General features: G+C 43.5%; 1 protein-coding gene across 2 annotated transcripts in view; it reads left to right on the top strand.

Moving 5' to 3' along the window:
* The first annotated feature begins 320 nt into the window (after positions 1 to 320).
* The window catches only part of LOC125746976 (SLIT-ROBO Rho GTPase-activating protein 3), an 81,736-nt gene continuing 56,020 nt past the window's right edge, over positions 321 to 26,036 (top strand). For both annotated transcript variants that reach the window (XM_049021583.1, XM_049021582.1), the window contains exon 1: positions 321 to 956. In XM_049021583.1, coding sequence (XP_048877540.1) covers positions 890 to 956 — 67 coding nt within the window. In that variant the 5' untranslated portion in view covers positions 321 to 889. The remainder of the gene's footprint in view (positions 957 to 26,036) is intronic.

The raw sequence follows: 26,036 nt of genomic DNA, 5'->3' as shown, positions 1-26,036 counted from the left end.
AGTTATGACGAACGCTATTCTGAATTCTTCATCCAGACATTGAAATGACCTCGGCAATAATTATGTTAACAGCTCAGAAATGAATACCACAAGCAATACTATCAATGAGCATTATCGTGTCTTTTATACATTTCTTTTACAAATGCATAAAAACAACCATAAGGGTTTTTTCTTTTTTTTAAAAAAAAGGGGAAAAAAAATCTATGACACCATTTGAAACCGTTTTGTCTGCGCAGTTTCGAAACAACTTCCCATTCATCTCCCGATGCTTGGCCGTGCAAGTCCACAATGAGCGAGTAATTACAGAGAAGCGAGGGGGGGCAGCTCTACAATGGGAGGAGTCTAATGTGACGATCTGTGCGTTTCGTCTAGTCCTGCAGCAAAAAAGCTCGGTGTTTAAAACGATCCTTATCAAGCTGCACGTTGATGGACATACGTGAAAAATAAAAATTAAATAAATGTAATACGCTGGGAATGGAACGAAACCTGAAGTCTGATGTTTCGTAGTCCGTTTCGCTTCTTGGATAAAGACGGTCTTTTCTTTTTTTTGCGACCACTGCCCAGGCTTTAGGAGGCATGTTATCGCAATGAAGGTGGAGCCCCTTTTCCTCGCTAGAGCGTATGACTTCTTTGCACGGATCGAGAAATAAAATCCTTGATGCAGGTGGACATCAAACAGCCTTTTAAAGTTTAACTTTAAACCACCGGGGTCAATCTTATGTGAAATTGTAGTTATTTTCGAGAAAATACGTTTTATGTAGAGAGGGAATCACAGGGACAAGCTTGCTTGGAAGAAAAATATTCCCGAACCGCCAGCTAAATATAAAAAGCATAGGATCTACACCAATCGAGCATCTTACTCCTTACTACAATCCCTACCTCAGGAAACATGTCATCTCAAACTAAATTCAAGAAGGATAAGGAGATAATTGGGGAGTACGAGACTCAAGTGAAAGGTGGGTGTTTTACGTGCATGTCTTACGTTTTGATATTTTGAGGCTTGGTTTTGTGAAGATGTAGTAACAAGATACATGTAATATATTTGTATAAAGAATCAGACCTATATGCATTCGTAATTCCAAAAACTGCTCAATATCCAGAAAGAGCTGAACCTGCAAGCGTGTGTACATATAGTCCCTGTCTTCTCAGGTACATTTGTATGTTATAGCTTATAGTGTCTTTGCATCACTCCTGGCTACAAGTCACTCACTGGGTTAGAGCCACCCGTAACTGACAAAGGCGTGTTAAGAGAGCTGTTAATAATCTGTCCGGTTTGATTTATTCATGGATACTCTGACATTGCGTAGCATCGTAACAGACAACACGAAGGCTTGGATGCATTGTTTAGTGTTAAGGTACTTTCTGCAATAGTCAAAAATGTGGATGCATATGTGCTGTCTCTGTATAAATCTGATCTTTAAACAAGTCGTTTTTATTGTGATGAGTCACTACCGCTAATCGATTAACGGAAATCGACTGTGATGACAGTCGTCGGTGTATTTTATTGAGTTAAGCATGGTTAAGCAGGATCACTTACTATGTGGCATGATCTTTGGGATACGGAGCTCTGGTGGCAGACGTAAGGGTGCATCTCGAGGAGGATCAGCATAATTGTCTGCTTTTGTTTTTACTCGGCGAGCACTTTATAGTTACTCTAAACGATGCAAAATGAAACAGAAAAGTAATCGATCTAAACGTACGTGCAAGAATCATATCTGGTCTTGTGATAAACTGTTTTTCTGTTTTCCGATGACAGACGTCTTTCCCTGGGAAGGGTCGACGCGATCTGTGAAACATACGGCGCTCCTGTAAAGATCTGAAATGCTTCAGAAAAATTAAATAGCATGCAAAGACCCAAATGTACCAAAAGGAACATATGCTACTACGATACCACGGGGTGACTGATTCAGTGGTAGCCGATGCGGAAAATTCTCGAACAGTATAAATAAAGTGCAGTTTGCACTTACTCAAAGGGACTCACGCTTCCAGATATAGCATATTGAGAAGAAATAACCATTGGCAAATATTTGTGATGAAATTCCCGTACATTTAAGGCTTTAAACGTGCAATTTAGGGAAATTGTAGAACAAAATATTATCTGTGCTGGGGACGTGTGTGGCGTTAATACCGGTGCCCATACAGAAGGCTGCCAAGTGCAGCTTTGTCACTGTTTAACCGCAGCTGTGCGCATTTCGGATCGTTAAGTTTGTGATTCGTATGCATCCCGGCGATTGTAGTTTCTTTTAGACTAATTGATCCGGTTATTTCCCTTAAAAAGCTGGTTGCGATGGTGCGCCGAGGGCCTTGGAGGTTGTGCAGAGCTGGACTGTCGCTCTTTTGGTCCTGGCATTTGATGGCACTGCATGAATATCTCATGAGCTTTGTTTGAATTATAGTGCCTTCTGCTGACGTAAATGCCAGCATGGAAGACCAAATTATGATTTAATCTTGCTTTGCGGTCAGGTGACTAGATTGATTTTCTTTATTTTTCTGAAGCGGTTCTGTGCTTACTTATTTTGGTCTTTCATTGGGGACTATCAATGTTGTACAGTAATCACATTTTCACACCAACTCTCAAGTGATATTTTTAAAAATGCTTAATTATTTATATTGTTCGTTTCAGTTATCAGGTTTTATTTGTTAGTGCTACTAGGGAAGAAGGACAAGGGAAGAAGGTCTTCCAAAAACAGGAGAAAATTTGCATGATGATCAGGTCTTTGTGCTACTGGCATAAGTTACCTAGTGTTCTATGAAGATGAATGTGCTTGTGCCCACTGCGTTTCTGCATTTCTGAGATGACTTTGCCTGCTGGAGATAAAATAGTCTGACTGTCTCTGTGTGATGAGGAAGCCCTATTATTTGATGTGTTTGATTATTTACATATCTGCATATTTTGCTGAAGTAATTCAGGTTTCAATGTGAAACCGCACTTCCCTCTTGTGGACATCAGTCTGTTGTATTTTGTGATGCACATACTGTAGACTTTAAGCAGTACAATGTGTGACGCTTCATGTAAACACACGTAAAAGGTGGATCAGAAACTCAAAGAGTCTCGGTAATGACAAGTTTTCTGCTTGCAGGAAAAGGGGTGAATCTTTCATTCTTTCTAACATGTATGGACATGTCTGAAGCAAGCATGTATGACACCATGAAAATTAATGAACCATTCATATTATTAATATCACACATCCAGGCCGCACAGCCAGCAGATAATCTATTTGAGGTCTATATTTTATCAATTATGATAAATTATTAAGTTGCATGCAAGATGTGAATGTGTGCAAAATATGCTTGAACTTTAAATAGTATCGCCAGCCCTCTTTGTTAAAAGGTTTCTTGTGAAGATGGTTGTAATATAATGATGGAATGCATTAATAATTGATTTATAATCTAATACATTATTCAATTCAAATTGAAGTTGCATGCTATAAATCTGCATATTATGCAGTGTAGAACATACCAAATCCTTGAGCTAATAAAATGTCTCAGAATAACTGTTTAGGTTAAATCAACTGATGCAAAGACTCAGAAATGACGCTTGATGGACTGTCCTTAGAGTTGTGTGTCTGCAAAAAATCCGCAAAGAACAGATGACAAATGATGTTGTACTAGCAGAAATCCGTAGATAAGGGGTTTCCCCTAAATATGTTGTTAAGCTTTTGTATTTTTTTCTCTAAATTCTCTGCAGAAAGCACAGAGCAAAAGGGACATGGGGAAAATCACATTTAGTCCATTAGTTTGCTATGACCATCATGGTTAGTTTAAATGCACCCAACTGCATTAGACTAAGATGTTTTTATGATAGCTGTGCATGTGTAAGTGCCACTGATCCTCCATTAAAACCATCTTACATGCTGAATTATGGTAGAAGCATTAGTGTAAGTGTTTTAAGCTGACCGGTTACTCTGTACCTATTCATCATCCAGCATTGTGAGAAGGTCAGGAAGAGAATCCACTATCCCAGGAGCTGATGGTGTACGACAGAAAGTATTAGCAGGGAAGTGACGGTCAGGTGGCAGGTGAGAAGAACCTGAATGGGGCATTAGGGGCAGAGGTAAATTCCTGGGGGCGAAATAAATAACTCTGTTAAGCTTCTGCACTGACACTCCACTCCTTTACTCCCTTCAGAGGTGATATTATTGTTATGCTGCTACTATCCACTTCGTGACCTTGGTTACTGCTAATTATTACTGTGTTCTTTTCTGGAAGTTTTTGGCATTTTGTACAGCTAATAAAGCAATAGTTACGCAAAGAAACAGCCACCTCATCCAGGATGCTCTTGAAGAGAGTGAAGAAGAGGGGGATTTGTGCTGGGGGGTGTCATGGTTACGTAGATTTACGTTATGAGCTGTCCCATCTCTGATTGGCTGCCCCTCTCTTCAGCAGTGGGCTTCAAACATCACTTGACATTTCGCACTCGATGCCAGGAAAGAGAAGCAGGTGTGTCTGTTGCATGGTTTTTGACTCTGCGAATGGGCTGTCTGAGTCAGCAAGGACCAGGGTACAGAGCAGTAAGGGATGCTGTGTTTACATGCCAGTGTCAGTTAGAGGACTGCAAGCTCGGACATTTTAATCTGGAGAGACTAAATCCTGATCTCTGTAAACATACATTTTTGAGATTCATGGTGTCTTTGAAGTCAGTATTGGGGAAATATTAGCATTCTTTGAATATCCCTGGCATTTTTCTTTTCAAACAGCTGTTTACGGCTCCCCGGTAGCCCCTCCCAGAAACTCACAATCTGTAAGTCTTTGAAACACCCAGTCCTGCTGTTTTATTGTTGGTATTGTTGTTTTGTATTATTGCTGATAATTCTAATGCTAATATTTATTTTAAATCTAAATATAAATCAAATTATTCATCCTTTTACAACAATTAATCCAGTATAGGGTGACAAGGACGAAAAACACAAATATGTAAGACAGAGCCAGATTTTTTTGGTTTTATGACTGTGAAGGGGGCTGGTGATTGGGGACGTTTTCAGAACAAAGACGTTGTGCACAGCCCCATCAGGCAGCAGGGCTAGGCGTGTGGAGGCTTTAATGAAAGGCTGACTTTAGGCCTGTGAGTGCTAAACTGAAAGGAAAGGGAGGCTGGCAGAGGATGTGTGCTTTGGGGGAGGGGTCCTCAGTCTCTGCCTGCTGTCAGTGGGGAACTCCTGGGCACCTGACAGGACTGAAGGAGGCATTTATGCTGGGGACACTCTGCCAGGCTATAACCCCAACTGCCAAATAACAGAGCTCTTACCTGCAATGACATAGGACTTCGTCCAACTCCGGATATGCAGCACGAATGAAGATTCTGTGGCTACAGGTCGTTATATTATAGGATGTATATCAGTACATTAAGCATATATTCAAAACGAACGTATATAATATGAGAAGGTAGTGGCTTGCTTGGCTTTTCTGTGATCAGCTATAGGACTTCAGAATGGGCCTGTACCACATTGCTGTTATAGGTCATTCACATATGGACCATAAAATTATCAACGTGGTGTCTGTTAAACACAGAATGTCTTAAACACCTTCCTAGTATCGTCTTGAACATCGTTTGCCCCTAGAACAGCCTTCACCAATTCAGGCCCTGACCCTGACCCTTTGGATCCCCTCGGACCTGTGTGTCTGGGACTTTCCTTGGATCCCCTCGGATCTGTGTGTCTGGGACTTTCTTCAGATCCCCTTGGATCTGTGTGTCTGGGACTTTCTTTGGATCCCCTTGGATCTGTGTGTCTGGGACTTTCTTCAGATCCCCTTGGATCTGTGTGTCTGGGACTTCCTTCAGATCCCCTCGGCCCAGTGTGTCTTGGACTTTCATCAGATCCCACTTTAAGGGGCTTCGGTCTCCTTTCCCCTCATTCTTCCTCACATACACAATCCATCTGAATTGTTTCGAGACTGAGAAATTGCTGACGAAAGCAGGTGTGACAGGTCAAGTCAGGTGGCAGGGGGAACACCTGATTTGCGTCTGTTTCAGGAGAAGATCAGGCATCCCTGCCCTTTGGTATGCATTTCTTGTCTGATTATACATTTTGTATGAAAGATAATTTAATCCTCCACTTCATGCCTCGCCCTTCATCTTGAATAAGGCATTTAAAGAAGTGTTTCATTTTGCTCTGACTTTCATTGCCTATTGCAAGTGAAAAGGCAGTTCCTGAGATTTATTAATCAGTCAGATTCAATCTCGTGGTCAAACTGCAAATCTGCATTAAGCATACACTTGAGAGTGTGTCTTTTTTTCCTTATTCATACACTTTTATGAAATAACTTGTCAGACTCATTGTGATTTATTATGACAAATTAATCATTAAGACAGATCTCTGAGGCAAACTGTAAATGCTTAATTACTCTCCTTTAATAACAGCACAAAATTGCTGGTATGTTCATGTTCATTTGTGCTCTCGAGGCAAGCCATATTTTGTAGGAACATCCCTGAGTGTTGGTTTAAAGCACACCCTTTGTAATGTAGGCAGTCAGTATGAACCATAAAGAATAAAGAGACTGAGGGACGGCAGGATCAGTAACTGAGGAGGCCCCAGCAGATGACAGGGGAAAGCCTAACTGGAGACACTGATGAATGGAAAATTTACTGTAGGTCGGTACCCAGTGATAAGTGCAGTGAAAGAATGATTCCTGCCACTGCTTCCTGCGACACTGCCATGCTCATTGCAGCAGGCAGAGAAGGCAGCTAAATGTGAGCTCCGTGCCGCATGTGGATCCTTATTTAATGACTGAGAGAACTCTGTAGACTCGGTCAGCGATTTTGGCTGACCCCGGCATGTGACTCAGTGTACCTCTGGAACTCCAGGTGTCTCAGTCCAACTTCATGGCCGACTGGAGCCACCCAGAACCTCAATGGTAGGATATATAAGGGGCAGAACAGCTGCTTAGCTACGTTGAAGCAAGGAATCACCTGCGACACGAGGCTACAGGTTCAACTCAAGTATGGTGAGGCGTATTTATGCTGATCGTCCTCTTATAGCTAGGTCACTTATTAGTGTCCATTAGAAGGTTTTGGGCTCTAATTGAAGGTTACACGCATCACGAGCGTATGTGGATCCTCTGAATCATCACGCATTGCTCAGCACCTGCACTTCCCCATTCACTCTTATCCCTGTTACAGCCTTAATCACTTGCTGTTCACTACCTGTGATGTAACACAGTGCAACAGAGAAGAGAATGGTGATTTAAATGCGGTCTATTTGCCCATTTCAGTTGCAGAAACACTCACGTTCCGTAGCACCCCTTTTCCGGGGGAGGGCTGTGGTTCTTTCTGTCTGATGCCTGGTTAACAGTAGCGCTGACATTTTCATTCCCTTGGGGCAACAGTGAAGTCCACTGATGATGAGATTCCATGTTGGAATTGGATCCTGTCATTTTTTTTTACTTATTGCTGTTTGAAATCAAGGGGGCGGCATGGTGGTGCAGTGGTTAGCATTGTTGCCTCACACCTCTGGGAGTGTGTGTGGAGTTTGCATATTCTCCCCATGTCGTCGTGGGGTTTCCTCCGGGTACTCCGGTTTCCCCCCACAGTCCAAAAACATGCTGAGGCTAATTGGAGTTATTATAATTGCCCGTAGGTGTGCATGTGTGAGTGTGCCCTGCGATGGGCTGGCCCCCCATCCTGGGTTGTTCCTTGCCTCGTGCCCATTGCTTCCAGGATAGGCTCCGGACCCCCTGCGACCCAGTAGGATAAGCGGTTTGGAAAATGGATGGATGGATGTTTGAAATCATGCACTCAGTGGCCAGTTCATTAGGAACAGCTGCTTGTTAGCACAAACATCCTGCTCCTGCAAACAGCGAATCATGTGGCTGAATCTGAATACATACAGCCTGCAAGGGGAGAGATGGCCATTTACTGACTAAACAGTAGAATGGTTAAGATACCAGATTTTATTGATTTTCAATGTGGTGTGATTATTAGTGTCAAATGTGGTGGTTCAGGCCTCTCAGAAACAGTCACTCTCATGGGATTTTCACACATAATAGTGTCTTGAGTACGGGTGGGCGATATAACTGAAAATTATTATCATGGTATTTATCACTTTTTGGATGGTGAAGGTATTATATCATGGTATTACTTTTTGGGCAGAGTAGCGTGTCCCTTTATTTAAATTTAAAAAATATATATTATACATACACTTTAATCACTATTACAGTTGGGTATGGGTGGTGTTACTTTGCAAAGATATAAAAAGTGACATAATGTTTTCTCGTATTCATTTCATAATTGTCAGAGTAACAACGCAAAATGAAAGATAAGCCCTTTCATTTAAAATAAATTGCAGGGTTGCCAGCTGGGGGCGACATGGGGGTGCAGTGGTTACCGCTCACCTCTGAAACCCGGGTTTGAGTCTCCGCCTGGGTCACACATGTGCGGTGTTTGCATGTTCTCCCCATGTTTCCATGGGATTTTCTCCGGATTCTCTGGTTCCCCCCCCACACACAATCTAAAAACATGCATTTTATTTTAAATGCTAAATTGCCCATAGGAGTGCATTTGTAAGTGAATGGTGTGTGAGTGAATGGTGTGTGAGTGTGCCCTACGATGGGCTGGCCCCCCATCCTGGGTTGTTCCCTGCCTCGTGCCCATTGCTTCCGGGATAGGCTCCGGACCCCCCGCGACCCAGTAGGATAAGCGGTTTGGAAAATGGATGGATGGATGGTGTGTGAGTGTGCACACAATCACACCGGTAATAACTGTGATATTGGTGTACTATCCACTCCTAGTCTAGAGTTTCCAGAGAATGGTGCAATGAACAAAAAGTGTCCAGTCAGGGCCTTTTCTGCTGCTGAAGAAACTTTGTGATGGAGGTCAGAGAAGAATAGCTTGGCTAACAAGAGAGCCACAAAAGAGGGGCATCTTAGAACACAAGACTCATTGACCTTTGAAGTGATTCAGGAAATAAAGGGGGACCGAGTTGGAACTACATAGGTCTACCTACAAACAAAGCCAATGTAGGGCATTTTCATTCTTAATTCTTACTGTCGGACTGCCAGATACACAAGTAATATAACTGATCAATGCAGGATTGACTGATGAATAACAGCCGGATGCGTAACTAGTGTTACACCGTACAAAAAAGGATATTATTATTATGTGGTTTATTAAAATTATTCCATTTCAGTTTAACTCATTCAGTTAGTCATCTTTTACATATTATGTTTAAGCGGAATCCTAATGGAATTTTAAGCATAAATGGAGCCTCAGAATAAAGGAGTAATTAATTCTTACTGCAAATAATGATTTAGGTGTCTCAGTGCATCATGATAATTATTGATATCAGCCAATATGAAAAAATTATCATGATAAAACATATTGCCATATTTGTACTTCCGTTCTTAGTATTGGAACTGGTCTCTAGCAATAGAATGACGTAAAACAGGTGTGCAAGAAACACCTTTTGCCTCCTTATTACCATTTTGGCCCAAATATAAGATGATGCTGATTATAACATGATCCCCCCTATTTTTGGAAACAACTTTTCGGAGTACCAAGTCTTACCTTATGAAGAAAAACATTTTTATTTGACAAGAACATATAAGAAATTAAAAACACAACCACAGGCAATCACATTACAATAAAAGTATTAAACAGCAATCATTCCAATAAACAAAACATAGGGGGGAATGGACAGATAGTAATTAGTATAAACTCCACTACCCTAGACGGCGCAGAATGTTTTCGATGCAGCAGAACGACAAAAAAAAAAAAAAATACAAAAAATGTATTGTGGCAAGTGGTTGAGTCATTTTAATACAGGAAATGTCAGCTCTTTAAAATGAAAGTTACTTTTTTGATAGCCATTCTATGTTTAGTACTAGCAGTGGCACAGATAGGGAAGCCAACAATTTACACGTCAAGATTACATGCTAACAAAACACATACAATACACAGGTAGGACATTTACAATTAACATAAACACACAAATACGCATCTTAATATATACCATTTAAAGATATGTGCGATGCAGTGCAAAGCATGCCGGTAACTGCCCGATTAACCCACTGACCAACCTCGTGGACAACCCATTATGTCCGCTAATTGATTGTGGACAGTGGGTGGGATCACTGCTCATACGATGCAGTATTGTTAAAATACTAAAAATGCTAAAATCCAGTAGGTGGATACAGTGGAATCTGCGTATAGTGATCATGTCCGTCTGGGTGAAATAGATCACTATAAGTGGATGATCATTATAACCAATATTTTTTCCCTTTTTCTTTATGTCTGAGGCAGGTTACCATCTAATTGACATTTGTATATTTATTACATGAATATAAGGTAATAAAACAGACAGCGTCACTATTTCCAGAATTTTATTGACTCTTTCAAAATACAGTACAGCTGTTTTAAACGCTTTTCAAATTACAGTACTGTACAAATTAATTACTGAACTATTTATAATTCAAATATGCTGTTATACAGTACAGTTCTGTACATAAAATTAATTACCAGTCATGTGTGCGCCTTACCTTTAGTGTAACTTCCCTGTGTTTTCCCTGTCAATATAAACGGTTTTAAATTTCAGTCCTCGAATATAAGATGACTCCACTTTTTCAGATGTAATGCTCTGTAAACAACTCAAGCCAATTCGGTATTTATTAGTCAATGCAATCTGTGTTTTAAATGTGAATCTTTGTGTTGGAATTATTTATAAAGGATTAAAGACATTAATAAAACATTTAGCTACATAATTTAATGAGTGGAAATAATGTGATTTCTTGTGTATAGATAATTTTAGTGATTTGGTTTCTGTCAGGGGCCGCAGTGGTTAACACTATCGCCTCACACCACTGCGACCATGGCTCCATGTGTGTGGAGTTTGCATGTTCTTCCCATGTTGTTATAGGGTGTCCTCCAGGTACACTGGTTCCCCCGCAGCCCAGTACAAAAACTTGCTAAGGTTGACTGGAGTTACCAAATTTTCCACAGGTGTGCATGTGTGATTGAATGGTGTGTGACTGTGCCCTCTGGTGGGTCGTTCCCTGCCTCGTACCCATAGCTTCCAGGATCGGCTCTGGACCCCCTGCCACCAAAATTACATATACATCCCGATACAGTCATTATTCACTATTCAATTATCTCTGGTGCCCTTCAGCAGTATAATGCCAACAGTGTTTCAAAGGAGTGTCTGAAACTGGTGTGACCTAGAGGTGGCACAGTCTAGTTTCTGAAGGCGTAATCTGTATACTAATATAAGGTAATCAGTTTCAGCCTTCTCACTGTGGTAACTTAATCATCTTGGGAGATTCTACTACAGTTAGATTTTGAAACAAGAAACCTGAACAGCTAAGTAATTCTTTTCAAGAGTGACATTAATTGGAAATACCAGACTTATTGCCATTGTCAGTATATTTCTGCTTCTTGCTGAAGGATCTTTTCACCGGTCCGGCAGATTCGAATTAGCAGACAATTAGGAAACGTCTGCGTCCAGTGTTTTCTCTGGCTCCTGCGGTAAGTGTAGGGTGGCATGTTGGGAGCACATCCCTGAGTGCGCACATACGTCATGATATCGGAATGCTGGGGACACACAGAAACTACTCCTGTCGTTGGGCCAGAGGCCTTCGCTCCATTCCAGTGGCTGTGCCTCACATGGTGACACCGTCTGAGCCAAATAGTCCTGCTTTTCTGGTAGCTTCTAATTGGAGTCAATGAATAGTGCTGAGAGTGTAAATCATTAGTTGCCTTCAATGAAAAAACTGCAAAAACCAAAAATTATGAAAAAGCAGGGAGTTTAGCATGTAGCTAAGTGTACGACTGTGAAATGGATTTTGCAGTTTCCTCTTTTTTGCCCTCATTTTCAGCTGCAAAATATAAAGTACAGCATCATTATTACATGCGACATCATTATATGGTAAAAATCGCATGTTTTTTTGGACCACAGTCATTCTTTGGACATAGATATAAGTCAGCTCCCAGCTGCTGTTTTACATGGACCATGGAGATTCGTAAATGAAGCTGTCTGAACTGTCTGTGTTCTTTGTGAACACTATGAATAATAATGCGAAGAATATTGTTGTGGCCAATGGAGGATGGTGTGCCCGCTCTGGCTGACAGCGTCATTCGCTTTCATATCTCTAAAAAAGGGCCATGTTGTCAGTTCGGAACCCTTTTACGTTCAGTTCTGTTTATTCTTTGTTTTGGAGTTAAAAGCCGGCTGAATAGGCGATTTGATTCTCTTCACTGAAGAAGGGTGTCGGGAGCGTGCTCTGCATAATAAGCAGCGTCTTTCAGGCAAGTCCTTCCGGGGGAGGCGGAGGAGGAATGCCAAGTGGAGACGAGGCCCTTTTGGAATCTGGGGGCGCCTGGTTCACCTGCCTCCAGGCTGTTAGGCCCTGGCATTGCATTCATTTGCATTTAAATGGGAGGGTGCCACACAGCAGAGGTCTGGGCGTGCCCCGTGATGGGTGAACACTGTCCGTCACTCTTGCCGGGTGCAGGGCTCCTACATGGCCTGCAGTGAAAGCGAGGCGCGGCACTCAGGTACTGAGAAGCCATTCTTACTCTCACAGGCAATGACCCTGCGCTGTGTGCGTGTAGGGGGCGCTATGCTTGCCAAATGGCTGCCGTCAGACTGTTACACAGCTATGATGAGATCCAACTGGGAGCAAGGGAACCTTCCAGAAACCTGTGCTGATTGATGTCCTGCTGATGACATTTAATGTTTTATTATGCTATAAATTAGAGGTGGAAATGCAGTGATTAGTGATTTGTCAGTAGAGGCAGTAGATCCATCCATCCATCCATCCATCCATCCATCCTTCCAAACAATCATCCATCCATTCATCCGTTCTCTAACCACTTTTCTTGGCAAATGACATAAAATGGCCTCTGTATGTCTGTATGAAATCCTGGTATCAGTGGCTGGGATCCATTTGTTACGCCTAATGCTGTGTCTAACCGGCACAGGGTTGCAGGGACATGCTGTGTTTTTGCTGTGTAATCTCACTGGACGCTCTATTGTCTGCTGGCCATATGGCACATCTGTGCCTGGACAGGGTGCACCTGCATTGGCCACATTGATTAGATTTACCTATTGATTTTCTTGCGACTGCTCTCCTGGAAGAGGAGGGAGGACTAAGCAGCTTCTTAGCCCTTTGGCTGCATTCCCCGTGTTTCGTCCATGTTAACGGGGGGGGGGGTTGAGGGAGAGCCAGCTGCTTTGGCCCCCTCTCACGTGCCCCTTTATGAGAGACTCTGTCCTTAACGAGCATTTCAGTAAAAAAAAGTTCAAACAGAGAGCTAGTTATATTCACATTTTTGTGCTTTTTTATTGAAATGTTGTTTCCTAGTTAGTGTAGCATAGAAAAGCCTTTGGCAGTTTGTCTGACTTTCACTCCTGTTTTAGGATTGGAGGCAAATCGTGTGGCGTAAATTTAAAATATTTGGTTTAGTCTTGTAGTGTTGGAAGTAAAGATGGAACATATTGTATGCATTTACTGTTGTAAGTAAATAGGAAACATCTTGTATGCTTTGAGTAAATATGGAACATATTCTCTGCATTGAGACAGAAATGCTGCCATGATGATGACAAGTGACCTGGGAGGCATCATTTTAAAAAGAACTGTTCTAGAGCACATGGAAAACTGATTTAAGCAAATTTTGACTCACAATGGTCTTGTTATTGCTCTGTATCCTGCTTTGATCCTTTAAGCAATGATTTGTTTTTGGTTGGTTGGCTAAAATAGTGATGTTTAAGGGTGGGTGCATGGGGGGGGCAAAATTCCGGAGAGAGTACGCCAACACTGTCATTGACAGAAAACTCAGGGCTTCATTCTCCTGTGGTCTGAATACAGTTGAGGTCACGTCGCCTTTCAGCTTTCGCCCTGGTCGATGAAATATTTAAAGCTTTTTGAGACTTCAAAACCCAGTAGAAAAAACATCTGGAGGGTGGTCCAAAGTGTACTTCATGGCAAGCCTTGGAGACTGAACTCGGTCTAGTTGCTTAGCTGAAGCTAGGTTTAGCTGCTTAGCTGAAACTAGGTTTAGCTGCCTAGCTACTTAGCTGAAGCTAGGTTTAGCTGCTTAGCTGAAACTAGGTTTAGCTGCTTAGCTACTTAGCTGAAACTAGGTTTAGCTGCCTAGCTGCTTAGCTGAAACTAGGTTTAGCTGCCTAGCTGCTTAGCTGAAACTAGGTTTAGCTGCCTAGCTGCTTAGCTGAAACTAGGTTTAGCTGTTTAGCTGAGTCTTTTATCCAAGGCGTCTTGCATCATTATACTCTGGGGTATTTTATTGGCAGAGTTTGGGTTGGGCGTTGTGCTCCCTGGGGAAGTGGCAGTCTGTGCTGGGACACGTTTACATAGCCTCTGAGTCACGGCGCCTGGAATTTAAATGATGGAAGTTCAGCTAGGCTGAAAGGGGATACCGTTTTTGTAATGAGCCAAGGTCTTTGAACACAATCCTACCGCTGCTAACATGCTGAGTATTATGAACTGCTCTACACTAGCCAGGTGGAGGGGGCCCAGGCCTTGGGGTGAGATGTGCAGGTGGTTACAAGCTTTCAAACCTGAAATGGCATGCTGATATAAAATGGGGTATTAATACTGTTTTCTTCACAAAAAGCCACATTCCATTGTATTCTAACACAGTATTAATCAAGCTTTCCATCCCTGTGCCCCCCATTCAGCATTTACCATATGGCGGCCCAGGGTCCTCTGTACATCATTCCGACCAGAGGGGGTGGGGCCTCGCTGAATTTATCATGTGGCGGCCCGGGGTTCGCTGTACACCATTCCAACCAGAGGGGGCGGGGCCTCGCTGAATTTATCATGTGGCGGCCCGGGGTTCGCTGTACACCATTCCAACCAGAGGGGGCGGGGCCTCGCTGAATTTATCATGTGGCGGCCCGGGGTTCGCTGTACACCATTCCAACCAGAGGGGGCGGGGCCTCGCTGAATTTATCATGTGGCGGCCCGGGGTTCGCTGTACACCATTCCAACCAGAGGGGGCGGGGCCTCGCTGAATTTATCATGTGGCGGCCCGGGGTTCGCTGTACACCATTCCAACCAGAGGGGGCGGGGCCTCGCTGAATTTATCATGTGGCGGCCCGGGGTTCGCTGTACACCATTCCAACCAGAGGGGGCGGGGCCTCGCTGAATTTATCATGTGGCGGCCCGGGGTTCGCTGTACACCATTCCAACCAGAGGGGGCGGGGCCTCTGTGAATTTATCATGTGGTGGCCCGGGATCCTCTGTACATCATTCTGAACGGAGGGCGCGGGGCCTCGGCGAATTGCTCTACCAGCAACTGGCACCCTGCACCCTGAGCTTCTGATGGTGGTCTCTCTGCACAGCAGTAGCACTGGTGGCTGTGGCAGTGACTGGAACCCTGCACTCTGAGCTTCAGGTGACACCCTCCCTCTGCGCACAGCTACAGCGCTGGTGTCTGTGACAGTGACTGGCACCCTGTCCCCTGAACTTCAGGTGACGGCTTCTCTTTGCACTGTCACAGTGCTGGTCTCTTTAACAGCTACTGGCACCCTCAGCTTCAGTTGATGGCCTCTCTGTGCACATAGGCACAGTGCTGGTCTCTTTAAAAGCTACTGGCACCCTCAGCTTCAGTTGACAAGCTATCTCTGCACAGCTGCAGTGACTGTCTATTAGCATTTCTTCCACACTGGAGCAGGTGCCCCTTTCTAGAGGCTTCTGCTTACTGGAGCAGGTGACTTTCTACTCCAGAAGTGTATTAACCCTGGCCTAGAGTTCGAAATGAATGTTTTGAAGGGGTATGGGAATTGCACACTGGCATCTTTAGAAAACAGATTGCACTGTCAGCTGGAAATTGAGAGCATGCATTATTTGAATAAAATCCATCCTTCTTTCAGCTGTTTATCCTGGTCAGGTCTTCAGAGACCTGAAAAATTAATTATTTGTGTGTAGTGTGTACATTATTATTACTGATTGATGTTGTTGGTTGGTGATGGTTGTTGATGGTATTGTTGCAAGCAAGTCACATTGTGGAATAATTATGTAATAATAACAATGATAAATATATACATTAAGTATCCATCCATCCATCCATTTTCCAAACCGCTTATCCTACTGGGTCGTGGGGGGTTCGGAGCCTATCCTGGAAGCAATGGGCACGAGGTAGGGAACAACCCAGGATTGGGGGCCAGCCCATCGCAGGGCACACTCACACACCATTCACTCACCCATGTACTCCTACGGGCAATTTAGCAAGTCCTATTAGCCTCAGCATGTCTTTGGACTGTGGGGGGAAACCGGAGGAAACCCCACGACGACATGGGGAGAACATGCAAACTCCACACACATGTGACCCAGGCGGAGACTCGAACCCAGGTCCCAGAGGTGTGAGGCAACAGTGCTAACCACTGCACCACCATGCCGCCCCGTATATGCATTGTCGGCAAGACAGCTCCGAATACCATATCCAATTTGCATTTCCCAGGATGTTCCACAAACCTTGTTGATAGCCGTTCTTGTTAATTTAAATAGTTGTGCACAGTTAGTGTCTATTATGCTCTGTTATGTTGTATTACCATATCTTGAATAGTGTTTAATGTAATGTGTTGTAAATAATGTGGGTGTGTACCCACGGTGGGGTGTTGGAGCGGTCAAGACGCCCAGCCTGATGGACAGGGTGTGAGTGAGCTGCTGCTGCTGCTGTATGTCTGTGTTTGGTGCTTTTATGGGCTTCTGTTATAGAGCATTCTCTTTAAACCCATCATCATTCCTCTCATTCTTGTTGCTTTGATGCCTAGATCTGCTTTTTACCTTTTAGTGGTTTTCACCAAGTCACCCTGGATGATGATATCAAATGAGATGTAATGTTTTCATGCTTAATCCTGTACATTTTTCCTGGTTGGGCCTGCAGTCAGCAAACATGAATAGCTGCTGTCCAGCCTAATGTCAGCTTAGATATATATATATATATATATATATATATATATATATATATATATATATATATGTATGTATGTTAATGTGGGTGTGCTCTCCACGTGAGTGTTGCACATAATACATACCTGTGTACGAGTCTCCAAATGCACACCCATGGTGGGTGTTCTCCCCCCCACAGGTGTGCTATGGTTTGATTGACTTTCTATATCTCTCTCCTCCCTCCCCTCTCAAATATGCAATGGTTTAGGTGATTTCTCCCTCCATAGACATACAATGATTTGACCAACTTTAGTAAAATAATTAGGTAAAATAATTTCTGTATTTCCATGTGCAGTACAATTTATCTTTTCTAATCGCCTTCTATCGAGAAGTGTAGTGATTGGAACGGAGACTGGCCAGTCAGAAATTAGGTATGTTTAGTCTCCATTTGGCTAATGCTGGTGGGAAAAAGTGATGCTGTGCCAAGTTGAGCGTGTACAGAGTGAATTGAGTTAACGTACAGCCTGAGTTCTGCGTGCACAAAGCAAATTGAGCAAACGTACAGCTTGAGTTTAGCGTGCACAGAGTGAATTGAGTTAAAGTATAGCCCGAGTTTAGCGTGCACAGAGTGAATTGAGTTAACATATAGCCCGAGTTTAGCGTGCACAGAGTGAATTGAATTAACATATAGCCCGAGTTCAGCGTGCACAGAGTGAATTGAGTTAAAGTATAGCCCAAGTTCAGCATGCACAGAGTGAATTGAGTTAAAGTATAACCTGAGTTCAGCATGCACAGAGTGAATTGAGTTAACATATAGCCCGAGTTTAGCGTGCACAGAGTGAATTGAGTTAACGTATAGCCTGAGTTTAGCGTGCACAGAGTGAATTGAGTTAACGTATAGCCCGAGTTTAACATGCATAGAGAGAATTGAGTTAACGTATAGCCCGAGTTCAACATGCACAGAGTAAATTGAGTTAACGTATAGCCTGAGTTTAGCGTGCACAGAGTGAATTGAGTTAACGTATAGCCCGAGTTTAACATGCATAGAGAGAATTGAGTTAACGTATAGCCCGAGTTCAACATGCACAGAGTGAATTGAGTTAACATATAGCCCGAGTTTAGCGTGCACAGAGTGAATTGAGTTAAATTACAGCCCCAGTTCAGCATGCACAGTGGAGTGAGTGGAGTGAGCAAGCGTGCAGGCCGAGTGGAGTGTGCACAGAGCATTTAGGTTGCCTGCAGAAGTCCCAGTGTGTTCTCAGGAATGAGGCACAAATATAATGCCATGCCAGAGAGAGTCGCTGATAAGACCAAGACTGTCTATTGTAAGACCCAGTGTGCTAACCCATTTGAGACTCCAATATCCGAGTGTCTGTATGAATGCAACAACCTCTGCAGATTAGTCTCCCCGGGGCATCTAAGGGCATTTTCACGCCTGTAGTTCGGTTTCTCTGGTCCAAATCAGCTGATGAGTTTGTAAACTTGCAGCATTTTCCCCTTGGTTTATTTTCTTTTCACACAGAAAAATCGAAACGAAGCAGCAGTACACACTACAAACCACGTGAGAACGGTCAGTCTTCTCATTGGTCAGATGTGTCTGTGGCAGGAGCAAGAAAGTAAATACAAGTACAAGGTCCAGTGTCCTGGACTAGGCAGTTGAACATCTCTCACTTTTATATATTGCCTCAGTTTTTACCGAATTGTGACCCCAAAACCACCGTTTGTATCGCTGCAATAGGATCATTTCCTTTAAATGGATAAATATTACTGTATAAACCTCAGACCTATAACAGCAATAGAATAGCATTTTCTTTTGCTATCAGTCAAATGGGTTCAGTATAATTTCAAGCATAAGTTGGCCGCAGATCTCAGAATGAAAACAGAGAAACCAATCACTACATGGTCAATATGGGAATATCTCAAAATAATTTCCTGCGGGTTTATACTGTGTACTGTATAAGTTATCATGCTACATAATGACTTATGTAATTTCCGTTCCAAAACTTACTGGTGTACTTGCCCAGCATTTTCCCACTGATTTTTAGCAGCTGCCCTTGCACATGGTCTGTCACAGGCACTGTATGATGATGGTGGGCAGGTCACTGAAGCGTTCTTTCACTTCATCGTATCCTTGGCTACTGATCACGGCAGTAACATTATTCTGAAAGGAACAGACCTTCCTACATAATTAAATATAAAAATGAACAGGGTCACATGTTTGCGGAGTTTGCATGTTCTCCCCATGTCGTCGTGGGGTTTCCTCTGGGTATTCCGGTTTCCCCCCACAGTCCAAAGACATGCTGAGGCTAATTGGAGTTACTAAATTGCCCGTAGGTGTGCATGTGAGAGTGAATGGTGTGTGAGTGTGCCCTGCGATGGGCTGGCCCCCCATCCTGGGTTGTTCCCTGCCTCGTGCCCATTGCTTCCGGGATAGGCTCCGGACCCCCCGCGACCCAATAGGATATGCGGTTTGGAAAATGGATGGATGGATGGATGGATGAACAGGAGAGACATTTTGAAGACCTTAATAGTCAACGTTGATATGTCAACATTGAAAAAGTGCAAGAAAATGCATTTGGCAAGAAAAACTGAGTGACATTCATAGTCCTTACATACAGTTTTGTATCAATCCTCCATGCAATGGACTGACATCCCGTCCAGGGTGTGCCCTGCCTTGTGTCCTCATCTAACTGGGATAGGCTCCAGGACCTCCAATGACACATACTGGTTTAGTGGATGGGAGATCAATGACTTGATGGAACAGTTCAAGTAATAATTTCATCCATCCATTTTCTGTACTTGCTTGTGCTATTCAGGGTTGTTGGTTGTGTTTGGAGACTAAAGCAGCAACCAACCCAGGATGGGGCACCAACCCATCACAGGGCACAATTACACCTGGGCAGTTTGGTAACTCCCATTAACCTCACCATGGTTTTGGATTGTGGGGGGGAAAGTAGAGTATTTGGAGTAAACCTCACAACAACACAGGGAGAACATGCAAGCTCCACACACATGGAGTCATGGTGGAGACTAAAGCCCTGGTCCCAGAGGTGTGAGGTGACCGTGCTACCCACTGTGCCACCCTACCCCAAGTCATATAAGGCAGGATGTGGCACCAATTCATGGCAGGAATCCTCTGAGCTTTGTAAGTTATTACTATGCTAATGGTTATATTACTAATATTCCTCAGCCATTTTGCAGAGTGTGAAATAATCCTTCGGTTTGCCAGTTCTGGCTCAGCGACAGTCTTTGGCTCTGTAGCCAAGGCCTCTCTGTTCTGTTGTGCCTCTCACTAGTCTGCTGGCAACCTTGGCTAATAGGGCTTTTTCTCGGGTCCCTGTCATTAATGAGACTCAGGGCCATTAATGAACACCTTTTCCCAGCTGATTGCTCCAGGGAGAAACTTCTGATCTGCCGACATCATACAAAGCCCTGATACAGGGCACTGATACAGCACAGCCATTAAACACCTGCAGATTGTCAGCTACTCGTAGCTGCAGGTAGTGAGCAGGCCAACGACAGCCAGTGAAAGAGCACAGTCATTAAACACCTGCAGATAGTCAGCTACTTGCAGCTGCAGCTGCAGGTGGTGAGCAAGCCAGCGTTGGCCAGTGAAAGAGCACAGCCATTAAACACCTGCAAATAGTCAGTTACTCATAGCTGCAGGTGGTGAGCAGGCCAGCGTCGGCCAGTGAAAGAGCACAGCCATTAAACACCTGCAGATAGTCAGTTACTCGTAGCTGCAGGTGGTAAGCAGGCCAGCGTAGGCCAGTGAAAGAGCACAGCCATTAAACACCTGCAGATAGTCAGCTACTCGTAGCTGCAGGTGGTGAGCAGGCCAGCGTTGGCCAGTGAAAGAGCACAGCCATTAAACACCTGCAGATAGTCAGTTACTCGTAGCTGCAGGTGGTGAGCAGGCCAGCATCGGCCAGTGAAAGAGCACAGCCATTAAACACCTGCAAATAGTCAGTTACTCGTAGCTGCAGGTGGTGAGCAGGCCAGCGTCGGCCAGTAAAAGAGCACAGCCATTAAACACCTGCAAATAGTCAGTTACTCGTAGCTGCAGGTGGTGAGCAGGCCAGCATCGGCCAGTGAAAGAGCACAGCCATTAAACACCTGCAAATAGTCAGCTACTCGTAGCTGCAGGTGGTGAGCAGGGCAGCGTCGGCCAGTGAAAGAGCACAGCCATTAAACACCTGCAGATAGTCAGCTACTCGTAGCTGCAGGTGGTGAGCAGGCCAGCGTCGGCCAGTGAAAGAGCACAGCCATTAAACACCTGCAGTGTTGCAGTGCCTCAGGCCTTTGCTGTAGCACGGTGCATTCTGAGCTCCTACGCAGCCGCTTTGCCCTGCTTCCTCTCAGCATTTATCGCAGGCATTTGCTGAATCTCTCATGGACCCTAAATGAGAGCATATGACAGCTGGGGGGCTCTTAATAGCAATGCATGATAATGTAAGAGGCTAAGACTATGAGTGGGGGTCTCCTTTAAAATGAGATGATTTTTAAAAACCCTTCTTTACGAAATGCTTCGTGGTTGCACAGCTTAGCGGTTTCATCCAAGCATAAACCCTGACTAATATTTATTAAACACTTACATTTACAATATATGCATGGCTTGTGGTGTTAATTTTACTGTATCTAACATAACAAAGACCACTACAAACGTGATAACTACAAACAATCTGGCAAAAAGGAAATCAGAAAGGTGTCACGGGCCATAATGCAGTATAAATGCAGTGAGTCGCTCAGTAGGCATAAGCCTCTGTGTCTGTGATTGAAAGGTTGCTGACTGAAGTCCAACTTTTGCAGAATAGTCACATGTTCGCGGGCCCTTAACCTCCAGCTCCATGGGTGCCGCTGCCCTTAGCTGCCAAGTTTGCTCTTATTTACGTGTTTTGGAGAGCAAGATGGGGTTGGCCAGTGCTTCTCAACCCGAGGGGGTGGAGCCGTCAGTGGGGACTGAGGGCAGACCATATGGCTTACTTTAAAAGCGTAGACTAAAGTATGAAATTGCTATCAATACATTTTCAAAATATAGAATGACTCAATATCGCTTATATCTATATGCATTTATTATGTGTTAAAATTAGGACTTATTAAAGATCCTTAATAAAAAAAACAATAGTATTCCTTCTAGGTTGTAAACTGTGTGAGAGCTTCAGTTGTGATTTTCACAGACTCCCAGAATCCGCAGCTAAAATCAGACCAGGAGAAAGGCAGGGAATCATTGAGGTTCATATGATGTTCATTTTTATACATTGTTAAAGATATCATCATTTGCAGTAGTTTTATTCTGTTGCAGGCTAATACCTTAAAATGAGGGTCTTTTCAGATGTTAAGCACGTTTAATGGTTGTCAGACTTTTGATGCTATGCCTGTTTTAAACTTAGATCGTTTTTTGTTCATAAATATTCACCTACTAAACATTGACCTTTGAGTCACAAACTGAGAAACAAAGAGTAATGGTGGACATAGTGGATTGAAACTTTGTTTGAGATATTTAAAAGAAATTACATTGTTTGGCAGTGTAACCAAATTATGTTCATATTAAAAAAACGTAAGAGAAATAATATCATACCCAAAACAGGGCGTAGACGTGTTTTCCTGGAGACAGGGGGCCCATGGGTAAAAAATGTTGAGAACCACTGGCGTAGGCAGAAAGAGAATTTCACCACAGGGATCAATAATATGCCATTGTTATTATTATTATTTTACATTCAATTAATGGAGGTCATTAATTAAAAGGAATTGTTGGGGCCTGCGTCAGGTGGATTGCCTGTCTGTCGACACTGAAATCGGAAGGCCTGTGATCGGAAGGCTGCTGGTTTGAATCCCACATTCGGCAGAGTGATGTTACTGTTGGGCCCTTGGGAAAAGGCCCTTAACCCTCTACAGCTCCTGTAAGTCAGCTGTCTGCCAGAACCTGCTGCCACTTTAGATTGAAGGTCCTGTAAGTCAGATCTATGTAACATTCAAATATGATTTAGTTCTGGTACAAGTAAAAGCTGTATATTTGGACAGTTTGTTCTTGTGCTGTAGAAGCAGTCACTCCATTGTGGCCTTTTCCCTTATTCACATCTCTGCTGGTTCCCTGATTAGCTCTGAATCCGTTTGCTCCGCCTGCCTGTGCACTTGCAGTAGAAGGTTTTTATATCAAGATGTGGTGGATGCTGTGATTTTTATATCTGCAGGGCGGGCTGCTGCTGAAATTCCCAGAAGCTTCATTGCACTTTGTTTATTTGTCTGTTTATTAGTACAGTCATTTAATAGGCCCCGGCGCTGATGTTGTATCCTCAGATGGGAAGCTGACATTTAATGGGAAGGAGCCAAACTGTTTGCTTTAAACCACCAGCTAGGGATTAACAATGACATACCTGCAAGCAAGTAATAACCCTTATCATGTCACATGATAAGACTGTTTTTTGTTCAATACTGTGGTTATTATTATAGTTATGGTGGGATAAGCGGTTTGGAAAATGGATGGATGGATGGATGGTTAGCCTGTGAAACCACTATAACCACACATCACACAAAACTAACAAATCAAAATCCCCTTTATCTCAAAGGCATTAGTGAAACCTAAACATGGGTCACATAAAGTTTTAGCTCCACCTTCAAGTACTTCACAGAGAATCACCATTTCCTTGTTAAATCTAGTGAGAAAAGACCAAGATGTTCCATGTGTGAATATCCAAATCTCATGTCCTCAGAGGTCAAAGGTCATGCAGACAACAATCACTGAGGGCTGGGTGGTGCCACAGAGTCCAGGCTAACAGATGTTTTATCCTCCCTGCATTGTATCTGAACTCGGCCTCACTGTCAATAAATCTGTCTTCATGGTTCAATAGAGTGAGGAAAGGTTTGATACTGGGAAGCTCATCCTCATTTTAAGTAAAAATTATCTGTTCTAGTTTTGTTTATATGATAATATGAAATTCTTCCTGCAGTGTAAATAAGAGCCCCAGTATAGGAAGAACTGCAATTTTGCGGCACATTTTTTTTTTTCAAAGTGAGATTTATTACTGTTCCTGTGTTTTGGTTACTGTCTGGACAAAACACCAAGAAAGAGACATTCTGTTCAAACTGTGGGACTCATTAGCAAGTTGAACTTGCTTTTGAATGCAACTGGGCAGGGTTGAGGTTGCTTTGCACGATGACATAAACAGAACCGTATTGTAGAAGCAGTTATCTGTGAGTAACATATAGCCTTCAGCTATATTTCGTCCTCCAGCTGTTGAGCGATACCACAGCCAAAAAGAACAAAACTGCAGACACAGATGTGGGATTTGTTCATTTAGAGAGAGACAGTGAATGTTCTCCCACATTCAAAATGCTTCTGACACCCCTGTGTGCAGCTGTGTCAAAGGTCAGGGATCTCCTATTTCCACCAATTGTTCTCCATGGATCTTCTGGGTTTTTGAGCAGGAAGGCTGTTCACCCTACTCCCTCTTTCTCAGGACATCACAGTGTGATTAATGTGCAGGGCAGGTGTTCATGGTATGAAATACTGTGTTACTCTACCTCTGGCCCCTGCAAGATGTTTTCCCATAAAAAATATCTTTAGAAGCAATGTTTTCCTTTGACGCTTCTCCTTTCATGTGCTATTTAAAATGGTCTTTTACGTATTTGGACAGCTGTATATTTTGAGGAAATTCTGGTTAATTACAATAGTACTTGCCCTGCATGCATATTACATATTTAAATAACCTATAAAATGAATTATAAGAGCTTCTGCTTTTACGAACGCAGAACCTCTGCTTAAGCGTGACTGGTGTGTACCTCAGTGTGTTAAGAGTCTGTGCTTGGGTCCAGGTGGTTGTTGGTTTGAATCTGTTTCCTGGCACTGTTAACGTGTCACACGATAGCAAGGCCTTTAACCCCAGCTGTTCTTGGGATGTCTGCTAGCCCTAGTTTTATCCCAATACTTTACCCTGGCTTCCAACAAAAAGTGTCTGCTGAACAAATAAGTGCAGGACCCAAACCCCTGTGGTCATTTTGCCTTCTAACTGCAGTGCTAATGCTGTAGCTGTAGCTTTTAATTATTATTGAAGTTGCTGGTAAGTGAGGGAATTCATTGGCCTTACCATCCACAAAAGCAGATGTGTTTTGCTTTGTATTCCTCGTATCTCCGTCTACAGCGGGGACGCGTAAAAGGCCAGCTCCGAGCTTTCAGTCATGTGATCTTTCGGCACCAAGGAATCCATCAGATGCCTGCTGACTTTGCTTCTCATTTTCCTGGCAGCCATGGGGGGCGGCCTTGCCGTGAGAGAGACGTTCTCGCCCCACGCTGAAACGGGGAAGCTCCTGCTTGTCAGCCATGCTGTTGATATATAATTCATCGATACAGACAGGCCATTCAGGAACAGACAAGCGTGTCCATTTTTATATGTGCAGAAAAGCCCACAAAGCCTCCTCTGTCCGCTCTGATAAATAGATAATAGGGAAGGCCAGCGATTCCGGGATCGCCACATTGGAATTCTGCCGCACGCTCAATTTCACTCGTTGGAAACATGCTATTATTACCCAGTCGGGATCGACGCCTGATGCATGCTTAACTATAAACAATTCACAGAGGAAGTGATTTAGCGAAATGGATTTAAACTAGGATACAGTCTTCGGCAAATCGACCTATGAGGCAGATGCAAAAGAACAGCTGCCTACCTGATTTTGTGGAAGAATAAAGAATTCAGCGAGTATGCCTGTGCTATGGCTGTGTTTGGGTTTATAACTGCGGCTTTAGAGCCATTCGCCTCTACTTTGGCTGTCACATTCTGTGTACTGTCAAATATCGCCGTTTAATTTCAGACCCCAGGCTGTCGCTACCTCCTGGGCGACACATGCGTATACATGGTGCTGCATGGTCACACATCCCAGCAGACTCTGCCCAGTGGTTGGAAGACATTGAGAAATATGCCATTTCCCTCTCCGTCACAGCTGATGACAAAGAAACCGTGTCATAAGCCACCCCCGGTTACCCTGGCCTTCATCCCCGGCAGATACAGAAATAAACACATAAACACAGGCGTGGAAGTATGTGGGAGAGGTGGCTGCTAAGCAGGGCCCTGTTAATTGCTGGATTTCTCAAAGAAAATAAGAAATTGGAAGGAAAACAATAGCTGTAAATGAGAGGTTATGCATATAGCATCTCATTAGCTAAACTGCTCCTATTCTGGTGGCGCTGACCCCCTACTGCACTG

Source organism: Brienomyrus brachyistius, chromosome 8 (assembly GCF_023856365.1).
Source record: "Brienomyrus brachyistius isolate T26 chromosome 8, BBRACH_0.4, whole genome shotgun sequence".
Lineage (NCBI taxonomy): Eukaryota > Metazoa > Chordata > Actinopteri > Osteoglossiformes > Mormyridae > Brienomyrus > Brienomyrus brachyistius.
This window is presented reverse-complemented; position numbering and strand designations above follow the sequence as displayed.